Below are 13,717 nucleotides of genomic sequence, written 5' to 3'. Positions count from 1 at the left end.
GGCGGAACCATCTTTCCTATTGGCCGAGAGCTGGGGAGGAGGCGGGACTAACGACCAGAAGGCGGAAGAAGAAGCGGCCGCCATGAGCCGGTTCGGGGGCCGGCTGCGCGAGTACCCGGCGCTGTCCATCGACCGCTTCGACCGCGACAACCTGCGGGCGCGCGCCTATTTCCTGTCACACTGCCACAAGGGTGAGCGCCGCGCCCCCGCCGCGACCGTCGCCATGGCGACGGCACACCCCCCCCCTTCCCCTCCCGCCCGTTTCCATGGCGACCCCTTTTCCCGCCTCCCGCCCGTCGCCATGGCAACTCCCGCCTCCCGCCCGTCTCCATGGCGACTCCCGCCCGTCCCTGTGGCGGCCCCCTGTGACCGCCATCTTTCCCCGCAGATCACATGAAGGGGCTGAGGGCGTCCGCCCTGAAGAGGAGGCTGGAGAGCAGGTACGGCGCGAGGGGAACGGCCCCCTCAGGGCTTGGGAGGCGGCGGTTGGAAAGAAAGGCAGCGAGAATTATTATTATTATTGTCATTATTTTTGACAGGATGGCTCATGGCCTGTCAGAATTTTATGTTTTATTTGAGGAAAAAGTAAAGTTTGAGGCACGAAGAGGTGCCTGGCTCTTTGCTGGAGGAGGTCTCCTGAGTTCTGGGACCTTCTCCTCTCAAATCCTTAATTTCTCACATATTTCAGCCAAAACATCAACGGTTTAACCAAAATGTGTGGAACATCAGTGATTTAAGCACTAACGTCAACGCTTTGCCCACTAAATGCTGTTGTCCTCAGGGTTACGCCACACAAAAGTAGGCAGCTTAATGCCTGCAGCCCGTTTGCCACTGGGGGAAGGCTCCAAAGGGGCACAGCTCTGGATCCCAATTCTTCCTTCAACTTGAAGCACTGTCATGAAAACATTCACCTTGCACAACTTCAGATTTTCCCATATTTCTTTCACCAACTCCCAAAAGCTAAACTATGAAGGGTTTTGATTTGTTTTCCAACCAAACATCGCCTGTGACTGGAGGTCACTTGACTCCCACTGAGGTCTGCACCCCAGAAACTTGATATCACAAACTACAGAGAGCTCCATCACTTGTGATGGTCCATCACAGCATGGTCCTCTTGAGCTCTGACTGCTCTTTTTGGACCAGGAGCTGAGCAGTGCTTTAATAAATGTCCTTGTACAGAGGAGGACTTTTTTTTTTTTTTTTTTTTTGCCTGTTCAGTGGGATTATCTATCTCCTGAAGCCATGAATTCCATGGATGAGTTAGTTGGCAGGGACCAGCAGTGGGCTTGAAAGCAGTCTAACATCTGAACCTGCAGATAATTGAGTTTCAGTTCCTTGCCATGTTCCCAGACACTGTTACATTTGTTAGAGTAGGTGTTGCATCTTCTCACGTGCACACAGGTAATCTCTCTTTGCTCATCAGCTCTATCTGTGCACTGTGCAAAAGCAGGAGCTTTGTAGGAAGCATGCTGTTGTGCTGCCTGCTAGCTGCCCCAAGTCTCAAGGAGCCCATATGTGGCTGGATCAGACCTTGGTAGGTTGGGAAACCAGCAAAGGTGTACGTGCACGTGGCCACGTACCAAAAATGCACATCTGTGGGCACACATGGGTAAGATTTTGTGTCTGCTGTGCTGAAGAAAAGCCCTGCAAGGTAGAACAATTCGTCTTGGTCCCACATCAGGCAGGGGCAGAACAGCTCCTGCAGGCTTGCTGTTCTCTAGGTTTTTTGGGGGAAAGAGGGAGCTGTGTGCATGTTTTGGTGTACTTGGTGTGAGGTACCAATTCATCGTTGCTCCTTGTCTCTACTTCAAATAAGCACGCTTCTTTCTTGTCTCCTTTCAGCCTGAAAGTTAAATTATATTGCTCTCCAGTAACTAAGGAACTGCTGCTGACTAACTGGAAATACAAGTTCTGGGAGAATCACATTGTGAGTATTTTTTTTATTCTTTATTTTTAGATTAATGGTTTTCAAGCAATGGCTCCAGGAAAGAGGAAGCTTCCCTTCCTCAAGGTTTCTTAATGTTGGTTTCGATACACTATTTCAGCTCTTAAGTTCCTACACCAGTAGGAACTTCCCTCGCTGCCTGCTATGTCGGATTGTTTTATTGTTGTTTACTGCTCAATTTTATTTTTCTCTCCACAAAATTGATCCTTTTCCCTCACCTTACTCATGTCTCTTTACTCCTGTCTGTATTCTACATCTCTGTTGCTTCATTAAAGTGTTGTATTATTTGGAGTGTAATCTTTCAGTTACGTTATCTTCCTTCTACTTTTCGGAAGATGAAATTATCTCTAGCAGGAAAATGTTGTAGTGATGTAAAATCGCTAAGGAAACAAATTACCTGATTTCAGTTGTTTGGAGCAAACTTTCCAATTATCAGTGGTCGTGTGTAGATGTGGCTTATCTATAGTTAGATGGATGTAGTTAGTTATTTCCTTCCCTTTGCAGATGCAGGCTTTGAAACTGAGCACGATTCCTTTCACGTCCTACTGTGTGTACGTACATCGTCACATAGTGTAAGGATTTGATGTCCCCCAAGCAAGGACAGGAGAGTCTTCTAGTCAAATGACAGCTCAGGAACTTCAGGCAAGCTGAAACTTCTTTCCTTGGGGCAGTTATGGCTCAGAGTTGCCTTATAGTTTTTATAATTGTGGGTGTTAAGCTCCATATTCAAAGAAACTCCTACAAGTTTCTTACCTAGGAGCTGAGTCCGGGTAGGAAGAAAAAGAGAAAAAGGGGATTCCTATACGTTTAATTGTGAGGCTGAGGAGAACGTGATTACCTTTATACAAAGTCTCGAGTGACTGAAAGATTTAATTATTCTGGAGGAGCGAACGTGATTCTGGGCTCTGCACGAAGGACTCTGAACATCCCGCAGCCATTTGATTTGATGTTCAGACTGAAGAAGCAATCACATCAGCTTCCAGACAAATGTTTTTACGATTTAGTCTGACCTGTGTTTGTTCATGTAACATGAGAGGCTTTCTGAATCTGCTGCTGGCTTTAAAATCTAAACTACTGAAGATCTGCTGGAGACACTGTCGTGTATACTGTCAGTGAAGAATTTGTCAGGCGGTTTAGATCTAAACCTTGGCGGTTGTTTCACTGAATTAGGAAATTAGGGCATAACTGAGAAATGTTGAGTATGCAGGCTTAAGAGCAACCTCGTGAGTTTATTCAGCTTCAGAAAGAAATTGCAGATGATAAAATTATTTAAAAAGACAACTCTTGCTGATGGCTTGAATTCTTAGTGTAAATTGCTTTTGATGTGTATGTGCAAGTTTTGGAGAAAGCCAGGTAGTTGTCTGTTCAATAAGCATTGTGGTTTGTCATGGAGAAGCCAAATTTTATGAGCTCAGTGTGAGTACCAGCTCAATGAATCTCTCGGAACCGCTCAGAAATCTGGAATGGGGACGTGGTGTCTTGTGAATCCACTGGTGTGCTCTGGAACTGGGATGTCTTGAATGTTATACAAAACCAAGGCAGATGATCCAGCCAGAGAAAACTGTGCTTTTGCTCTGAAATAGGCCAACAGGTTTTCCTTTTTGTAAGCATACAGGCACTGATCATGATATCTCCAGTTCATTTTTTTGACATAATTTTTTTTTCCACTGGGAATGGAAATCCATGATTTACTAGAAAGAAGTGAGCTCAATTTTACAGGCTTAGAATTAGCCGCAGTACATGCTGAAAATGTATGTGTAGTGAATTCTTAGCCCTAAACATGAACCCAGATGTTCAGTAAGTCATGTAACGCGTTTGTTCATTTTGCTACAGGTTGCACTGGAAGTTGAAACTCCAACTCAGATTTCTTTAGTAGATGAAACTTCTGGTGAGGTAAGTTATGAAAACAATTCCTTTCTTTTGTAGAGCATCCCAAGTTTTTTTCCCGAGATGTTTTTTCACCAGGAATCAAGGAAGCAGTGCTGTCTCCTGGCTGACAGGCTCTCATGAGCACCTTACAACCTGCTGTCACCTCTTCTGGCATGACAGAATGGTTGTTGCTCCTCAGGGCTTGTTGCAATGTGAAGAAACATTCTCTCTTCATTCCAAACCAGTGCCAAGTGCTGCATTGCCTGTGAAGAGCAATGTGTTGCTTTCACCGTGTCAGTGAAGGTACCAGCAATACTCACTGCAGTGTGAAAATAACGCCAACCCCTCTCTTCCAGAAAGAAGATATAGAGGTGACGCTTCTACCAGCTGGTCACTGTCCTGGATCAGTCATGTACGTCCTTCCAGTACTCTAAAATTCTCTGCTGGCAAATTTGTCCTATGGAGTCTCAATAAATGTTGTGGTTGTGTCTCTTTATTTATTTTTCTTCCTTTCCTAACTAGCACTGTAGCCACAGGGTCCACCAGCTTCAGTCAGTGTTAGAACCCAGATTGCACGGGGCTTTTCTGTCCGCGCAGAAGTCAGTTGTTACCATGCTAGGGCAGAGCACTTCTTCCTGTGCCTTGAAAAACAACTTTCTTGACTGCAGCTGCACTTAAAAATGGTGCACAAAACTGTGGTTTAAAATAAAGCCTGTACTTACTAGATGTCAAAAACAAGTTGCCCAACTTCCTGGTACAGATGCCTAATAAACTCCTTTGGGTGCAGAAGACAGCTGGGCTTCCCCTGCAGAATCTGTGAGGCTTTTGTCCTTTGTGGGCTCTGACACTGGGCATGTCCCAGATGTGCTGAGTCTGAATCACTGGCTTTATTTGAAGTCAGTCTAGGACAAAATTGAGCCCAGTGTTTCTATTATGTCGTATTTTAGTCACACAGATTTCTCTAAGCAAAAGAAACTAATTGACAGCTGGCAGTTAATGCTTTATGTTGTTGAGTTTGACTGGAGTGTTTCTGTTTGCAGGTTTTTGTTTCAAGGTGAAAATGGCACTGTGCTGTACACGGGGGATTTCAGGCTTGCAAAAGGAGAAGCAGCCAGAATGGAGCTTTTGCATTCAGGGACCAGGTATGAGGAAAAGAATCCACATTTTAATTCAACTTTTGGAAAGTCTTTGGCTATCCATGGGGTTTAGAAAGAACAAAAGATCATACAGGCATGGACAATTCGTGAATGTCATTTTTTTTCCCCTCATTTTTTAAATGGTGTATTAAGACAAGCTTGTACCTTTTGAAGAGAGGAAGTGATACATCTTAATACTGTGATGCATTGCTCACAATGTCACATTTCTCTCTTTTAGAGTAAAGGACATTCAGAGCGTGTATTTGGACACCACTTTTTGTGATCCCAAATTTTATCATATACCAAGCAGGGTAAGTAAACAAGCCGTGAGAGGAGAGGTCCAAAAGCAATTAATCATTTAAACATCCCTTTAGGTAAATCCTGAAAATACAAAATGGCATTTTAGGCATTCGCCTATCAAATCACGGTGCTTTGGGAGTATCTTCAAAGACGAATCACAATATTTTCTGAACTTTTCAGGAGGAGTGTCTAAATGGGATCTTAGAGTTAGTGCGAAGCTGGACCTCGCTGAGTCGCTATCATGTGGTGTGGCTGAATTGCAAAGCTGCTTATGGTTATGAGTATTTATTCATTAACCTCAGTGAGGAACTTGGAATCAAGGTAATGCTTCCATACCAGTAATTCTTTAAAACCTATCAGCGTTTTTTGAGAGCAGAACCACGCCTGTATAGTTCCTCTAGCTGCAGTTCACTAAATACATCAAGCTAATCAAGAGTAAACTGCCTTTTTTTTAGGTGCACGTGAACAAGCTGGATATGTTCAGAAACATGCCAGAAATCCTCTGCCATGTTACAACAGATCGGCACACTCAGATTCATGCCTGTCGACATCCTCGGGTGCGTATCATTTTGGACAGCCTCTGCTAACCTCTCGGAATAACTGGTTGCAGTTGTTCTGGTGCTGTTGTTCTACAGCAGGCTGTGGCCAACTGGTTGTTTAATGCAGAGGAGAATGAAAATTTCAACTGGTGGGTTAAGGTGTGTTTTTAGAAAAGATATTATCTGATACTACATATGGCTTAATTGTATTTGAAACTTAGAAATTGTTAAATGAGGTAAGATAAACAGCAGGTTAAATCAGTCAGGTGTTATCCCTTCAAATATATCAAAACCAGCTCTTGTGATTTGCTTTGTCAGCTCTGGAAGCAAGAGGTGACAGCAAAGATATAGTGTTCAAAAGAGTTGGAAGTACAATAAAAATACAGTCTGGCTAGATACTGCGTTGCTTAATTTCTGGGGGGGAAAAGCCAGGATTACACTTAATTTGATGTTGCATTTGGCAGGATGATGACTACTTTCGAGGGAACAGACTGCCCTGTGGAATGACATGCCAAAATGGAACTCCCTTGCGCATAATTAGCATCAAACCCTCCACTATGTGGTTTGGAGAAAGGATCAAGAAAACCAATGTAATTGTGAGGTGAGTGTTTGGGCTGTGCTGAAACTTGTTTCAGGTGTGTGTCTTGCCCGAGGTTTGTATAACTGAATCTTAAAATGGGCTGTTTAAGAGCAAGTTATGCTTGCCTGATGACTGAGCTTGAAAACGAGCTAATTTATATACCTCCTGTCTTTTTTTTCTTTGTAGGACTGGGGAGAGTACATACAGAGCTTGTTTCTCTTTCCACTCTTCATTCAGTGAGGTTTGTATACGTGTTGTACTAAGTAGACACTGATTAACCTGGAGTGGATGCTGTGATGATTAACAAAAACCAAACAAACAAAGAAACAAAACCCACAAAACACTACCTAATGAGATACGAAGTTCTGGATGTTGGAGGCAGAGATATCCCAAACTAGCAATGTTTTAATCTGACTGCAGAAGAACATGTTAAGGTAGGGCAGGACTACAAACCCAGTTTTGTTTTCTCTGCTTGAAGCACCAGTCACCTCTACAACCGTTTTGATTATTCTGTAACTTAAAAATGTGAGCTTAAATGCTTACAGCTTGGCATTTTGGTTTTTCAGTGCATTGGTTGTCTGCTGTGACTCAGTTTTGGGCAGCTTTCCCCTGTCCACACATTCAAGCAGAATTTTCTCCCATCACAGCTGCCACTGTTACTCCTCTTTCTTTGCTGAAGGCTAAAATGAAATCGGGCCTGGCAGCATCCTGTCTAGAATCACACGCCTTCATTTAACATGACGATCCAGTCCTTCAAGTACTTTTCTCATAAGAAGCTGAACTGAAGCTGGATTAGTGCCACCAATCAACCTGTCACAAAGCCTTGCGTGTACAAAGTGGAGATTATTTCGAGCTCTAGGAAGGTGGTCCCATTTTTAAGAACCCAAGTGAATTGTTGGAATTTCCCCTGCCTTGTAGAAGAGGGTCATCTTCCTAGAGTTCGGAATAACCTCTGGGTAGAGGTGCTAAGTAGTACATAAAGCACAGCAGCTCTGCTGGCAGAATGTGTGGGGCAGTATGTTGTAACGGACTTGGACGTGCAAAAATAGTTGGGTTGTACTGGTCTGTGTAGATAGGAGCATAATCTGCAGTCACGTAGTTGTGTTCAGTGCTCAGCACTGGTAGAACCTCAGCTGGAGTGAAGCGCTGACATGTTTAGATGCAATTTTCAAGAAACTCTCAGACCCAGGGTTTTGTTACATTTAGTGTTTGGCTTATGACCCAAACTGTTGTTGGTGTAACTCATGAAACTGCTTCTCTTCTTTGAATTAGATTAAGGATTTCTTGCGACACATCTGTCCAGTGAACGTGTACCCCAACGTGCTGCCGGTGGGTGGGACAGAAGACAAAGTTATGGAACTGTAAGTGGCAGCTGGTGAAGGGAGGTCACCTAGTCCCTGTTCTGAGGACAACTCTCCTGAATCCCAGCCTCTCAAGCAGGCCAATGTCTTCTACTTCACTCTTCTGATAATTCAGTTCCCTCCCTGCCACATTCAGTCCTGCAGATTTCTTTCTGACCACTAAAACAGAGTCTGAGAGTTTGCATTCCACACACTAGGCACAGCTACGTAGAGAGGCTTTTCTGATCGTTGTATTTGGGTGGCACCTGTGTTCACCTCACTTCATTCTTCACCTGTTTCTACTTGTCAGTGCTATTTCTGGGAAGTTTCTTATAAAGAGAATTAATTCCTTTGGGCACTTGAACTCCTACTCTGTTTGCAGGCATGACTGTACTCCTGTGCTGCTAAAGATGCTGGCAGCTTAGCAAGTGCTTTTATGGAGTAGGAGAGTTGTGGTGGCACTCGGGCTGAACAAAACGAGGACTTGTTTCTTTGCTCCTTTTTGTTTTCTTCCTTAATAGGAAAGGAGACACTTTACAGTAACTGAATAAACCTGCAGTCAGATTTTGAACCCTGTCATCTTTCCTTCTCTAAGCAAGGGGCTAAAAGATAGTTTCCAAATGGTGTACGTTTTAAGGTAAATACCTGGAAATGACACATTTTCTCCCTTTAAGCTGCCTAAGCTCACCAACGTATTAACATTTTCCCTAGCTGTTGCTGCATTTGCTTTAACGCTTCTGCCGCAGTGCCTGTGAAAGGCATGAAGCAGTGTCAAAATATTTACTTTTGTGCCTGAAAATAGCTGCCAAGTTCTAAATACTGATTTTTTCTTAATTCACCTCAGATTACAGCCGCTATGCAGATCGTACAGGAGAAACATGGAACCTAGGTACAAGCCCTTAGGAACGCTGAAGAGAGTCCACAAAAGAGACTCGTCTGATACAGGTAAAAAAATTCTGCTGGTGGTTCTGTCCTTAAAGGAAAGCCTAAGACAAAACAGAGGTGCCAAAAGCCACGGCATTCACTAGTCTGTATAGAAAGCAAGAGAAACACAGAAAGGAGAAATGTAAATGAAGTGAACTTAGTATTCAGGAGGGTGATAGTAAAGCGTGCTTGCTTGTGATCTCAAAATGTACTTAAAAGCCTTGTACATTCTAGAAGGATTCCATTCCACAGCCCTACACCATCCCTAATAAAGCTGTTTTCTGACTCTGCCTGTATCATATCCCATGCTGTGGACGAACAGTGAGGTATTTCAGAGGAATTGCTCCTCTTCATTATCTTAAGCACCAGGCTTCTCCGCACCTGATATCTTTTTTAACTAATGATGGTTGCTTCAGCAGTGGGTGCTCTGTAGAGGTTCTGGAAAGCCACTGAACTAGAGGATGGCTTCAGGCCTGCTGCAGGGGGCTGAATACATGAATGTAGATCAGCGTCCATCAGGGCTCTGTTGGATCTGCAGCATGCACGTGGAGGCCAGGGGCAGGGACACCAGCTGTCAGCTTCTGCTTGATGTTTGAGTCAACCTTTATTCAAAGCATGGAAGAAACGCTGGCTTCTTCAGTACCTTCAGTTGTTTGACACCTCTAGAGCCCCCTTACTGCTGAGACTAAACGTCTCCTCATCCTAACAAACCCCCTGACAGTGCTGTCTGTAAGTGCTAACAAGCAGAACGAATTTTGTTAATATGCAACCCGCTTTCTTTAGCTGCTATTGGATTTAGTTTTTGCTTTTTTTAAGTGTCTGACCTGGCAAATAATTACTGCCTCTGAGGGTCAGTGTATAAGAGCCTCTTTACCAGTGTAGTGACAGTTCCAGTAGAATGCTAGAAATTAAGGCCTCCAATGAACAAGGAAGGCCCTGACGGAACCCAGTAACGTGGTGTTTGAGTAATGCCAAACCAAACTGGTAAAATTAACTGCTGTAGTTTGTAAGGCACTCTGCGAGCCAGGGCAAACACGTCACTGATGTCCTGCAAAGCCTCCAGCTGGCTTAAAGAACTTTTTCTCTGTATTAAATGATTATTTTTTTTCGTTGAAACTTTGCTCTCAAAAAAAAAAAAAAAAAAAAAAAAGAAATTGAAACCTCTGCTAAAATTTTGCTAATTCTTCTCTTGACAGATGAAGATGATCTCTTTGATACAGAACTCACTTCTGCAAGGCCTAAGATTTCCAAGCAGCAGAGAGAAGAGAGCGGGCCATCTGAAACAACACAGCCTGAAAATGCTGAAGGAAACGTGAAGGAGAGCACAGACAGCTACAAAGCACCCCTAACTTATACATCCCTCCAGGTGGACTTCATGGACTGTGAGGAGTCAAACGATGATGATGATGATGACGATGACGAAGAAGACAAAGAAGATACTGAAAAAAATACAGCTCAAGTTCTTCCCCAGGAGTCAGATGCCACTTCAACAGCAAATTGCAATGGTGTACCTGGCGACCAGCAGGAGCCTAAAGCTGACGTCCCGCGCTGGGATACGTTTTTTAAGTGTGACAGGCTGGATGAGAGCTCTGAAAACGAGGACAACTTCCCGTCCTCAGCAGGTGCTGGTGGGTCCCAGTCCCTTTTCAGCGATTCGGATGGGGTGAGCGACTCCACGCACATCTCCTCCCAGAACTCCTCTCAGTCAACGCACATCTCGGAGCAGGGCAGTCAGGGCTGGGGCAGCCAGGGCTGGGACAGCCAGATGGACACGGTGCTCATCACCTCCCAGGAGAGGAATGCTGCTGACTTCAGCTGCTTCAGCAGAGCCGGGAGCAGGATGGTTCCTGTGCCACATGAGGCTGCCAAGGAGAGTCAAGCTGACAACAGCAGCTGGAAGGCACCGGGGCAGAACAGGTCTGGTGCCTCCGATGTCACCTGTGACTTGAAAAGCAAAGACTCAGAGAAAGAAGCAGAAGCTGGCGCTGCTCACGTTCAGGAGGTGCTGGTGGAAACACCTGACACTTGTAGAGCTCCCAATCTGGAACTGAAGCGGGACTCCCAGAGCTCCTCAGACTTTGAAATTCCCTTGACCCCCGATGCCGAGTTACCTCAACCAGACAAGCTGTACTGCCTGTACAAGAAGCTTGCAGCAGGGGAAAGCATAGTGAGAAAACCCTCCTGAAGCCAGGTAGAACAGATTAAATTACAAGAATAGGGGCATTTTTATTTAAGCCCCAAATTATTCTTCTTTAGTGCCAATTACTACTTGCACTTATGCTAATTTATACAATTTTTCAGTATTACTATCATAAATACCATTCTGCAGCCCCGTAACTTTTGTTGTTCCTTCCATGAAGTATTTTAAAAAAGTACTTCCAGAGGGGACTATAAAAGCCTTCTACCTCCTGAAGCTGATTTTGCAGGGCTGCAAGTAGGTAGATAGAACAGAGAAACGTAAGGATGGGACACTAAATGAAATTTAGTGTTTACTTTTACCATGAGCTCTAAGAGTTGGCCTTTTATGCAAGCAATCTCAGGTTTTAATACAATGCTACATTTTTAACTGGAGGGAGGTTGGGAGGGGGGGGAAGAATGTGGCATTTTCCAGGAATGGCCATGCAGATACTGTGAAGAGCTGCACTGCGGCTTTAGGAAATCCCGACTTTGCACTGCAGTCATTTTAAAGGACTGCAGAACTGAGTAGAGAATGACTGAGCAAAGTTTTGGCTTTTTTTTTTTTTCTTGTAATTTCTTTAAATCAAACCGCTCTGCCTTTAAAGCGAGCAGGGACCACACACCACTGCCTATGGTTTAAATCTAACTCACTACAACCCCTTTGTCATCAGTCCCTCTCAGTTGTTTTCCAGAACTACCTAAAAATAAAATGCCAGGCGCTTGGTTCCAAAGCCACTACAAGTAGCTTGCTTTGGAAGCTACATCACAGCAGCAGAAGCCAACCTGTTACCTCTGTTACTCAAGGCTCTTAAATTCCACGTTTTCCACAACATCCCATTCATGTTACTGAACTCAGTCATGTTCAGATTTCTTTTTTTAAAGTAAGACAAGTCCTCCATGCACGTTTGCCATCATAACTAACTTCTTGCCAAAATTCTTAGCTTCTACAACAGAAATGTGGCTTCAGGTTGTTAAATTTCGATGTCTAGGAAGAAATGCTTAAACACCAGAAGTTACCTGAGTGTTCTATGAGCTCTTAAAGCCTAAAGAATCAAAGACTTCCATTGTGACAGCCTTCCCTTTTGTGTACATCAAATTTTCTGCTATTTTTATTGAACCACGAACATTAAACCAGCCAGCATTCTGCTACTGGGAACAGGGATAGGAAAAAATTATGAAGATTTGCTATCATTGATGTATGACTTAAAGGTTATTTGAATCCCTGTGTTTTTCCTCTGTCCCCTTACCCACTCTGTTCCTGGGATTTAGTAACAGATTCCAAGCACAGATTTTTATTTTGCTTTTCAGCAAGGTTAAAAGGAACCAAAGTGCTGTTGTACCTATCTACCTCTGTGAATAAAGTCATACAGAGCAGAATCTTGTCTGTTGGCTCGTTCCCTTAACAGCAAAACACATTTCCAGTGTGCTTAAGCATACAGGAACCCCATCTGCTTTAGGCCAGTCAATATTGCAAATTCAGACCAGCTCCCCTAAGCCATAAACCGAAAAGGAAACACATGACTTCCTCCTGCGTGCTCAGCTACGGTCCTTTCACTGCTAAAAGACGGGAATTGAGAGGGGGCAGCTCTAAAGCAAACTGTTCTGTTCCAGCTCATGCTGAGAGGGTAACCTATTTTGTTCTTTCAAGAATGACAACAACAAGAGAAAAACTAAATTTAATTTATTTTTATCAAAACCTATAGGAAGATAGCAATACTAGAGATCACACATTATGAGAAGAAAATGTTCCTGAGCTTACAAACTGCATATTCTAACGTACACAGTCCTAAAACATACATTAGAAATGACCAAAGGATTGACTTAACTTTGAGATTAAATAAATAGACAATAGCTTTCTTACAGATGATCTTGCAGCATTAGTTCTGCTACCTCAAAAAAACAAAACAAAAACAAAAACAAAAGAAAACAGAACAAAAAGCTAGAGGATAGAGCACAGGTTACCAGACTCTAAGTGCATGCACACAACTGACCTAGTGGCCGTGACGATGCTACCAGACCACAAAGCAAAACAAAAGCAGAAGCTAGGCTGGTTTAGACTCCTTAGGAATTTGAAAATCAGTTTCTTCTCTTCCCATTTGGCCAATTTCCCCCTGAACTCCTAAGAACAGCAAGTTTTAAAAGTGACACAGTGTAACACTAAGCTAACTCACCAACTGCAATCCCAAATGCACTGAATATGTAAATATAAACACTGTTCGAGCTTCTGAATTAGGAACAGGATCCATGGACTAACTTCAAATAAATACAAACTACTGTTACCTCCCAGGATGTAAGTTAAAGGTCCTTTATTTGTCGCACAAGAGGTAACATACACATCCTTAGAGAACATCAGCGGTATTTCAATGCTGGTGATAACACACGCTGCCTTGGGAGAAAGACACTGAACTCAAGTACAACTAGTAAGACTTCAGCTTTCAAAATCCATTCACTTGTGATTCTTTAAATCCAACTGGGCATAGACATAGCCAAAAAGGGTGTCGGACCGTCCTGTCGCCTCGCACAGCAGAGGCCAGAGGGACTGATTTGGTAAGGAATCGAGTTCTTGCCGCGGCTGCTCCTGCACCGACAGGAAATGCTGTGGGCAGCAGCAGGTTGAGCAGCTGGAGATGGCCGATTCCATCCACATGGAACGCACAGCTGACCTGGGCTACATGCAAGAGAAAGCAGAGTTCCAGATGACAAAAGATCATCTAGAGTTCGGTAACGTTAAAGCTCCACATTCCACCGAAATAAAAAAGGTGAGAGAAACGGCATTTTAAAAATCAGCTAGATTCAGTGTTTATTCAGGTGTGTGAATACAGGTGAGCCTGGTAATGGCAGATACTCTGAAATCTAAGCAAACTTTCCCCATTGAACAATATAAAACATCGATTGCAACGCAGATC

At 43.7% G+C, this 13,717-nt stretch overlaps 1 protein-coding gene across 1 annotated transcript; it reads left to right on the top strand.

The window, feature by feature from the left end:
• Nucleotides 1-73: 73 nt before the first annotated feature.
• DCLRE1C (DNA cross-link repair 1C) lies at nt 74-12,188 on the top strand. Its single transcript, XM_032207988.1, has 14 exons — nt 74-191; nt 389-440; nt 1,843-1,927; nt 3,779-3,838; nt 4,171-4,226; nt 4,855-4,956; nt 5,189-5,261; nt 5,431-5,571; nt 5,706-5,807; nt 6,254-6,390; nt 6,556-6,610; nt 7,642-7,730; nt 8,554-8,654; nt 9,830-12,188. The coding sequence occupies exons 1-14, from the start codon at nt 83-85 to the stop codon at nt 10,816-10,818; spliced, it is 2,151 nt and encodes a 716-aa protein (XP_032063879.1). The 5' UTR covers nt 74-82; the 3' UTR covers nt 10,819-12,188.
• Nucleotides 12,189-13,717: the final 1,529 nt, after the last annotated feature.

The sequence above is a fragment of the Aythya fuligula genome, chromosome 1 (assembly GCF_009819795.1).
Source record: "Aythya fuligula isolate bAytFul2 chromosome 1, bAytFul2.pri, whole genome shotgun sequence".
NCBI classification, from domain to species: Eukaryota; Metazoa; Chordata; class Aves; order Anseriformes; family Anatidae; genus Aythya; species Aythya fuligula.
Note: the sequence above shows the minus strand (reverse complement) of the source record. Positions and strands in the feature narration are given on the sequence as shown.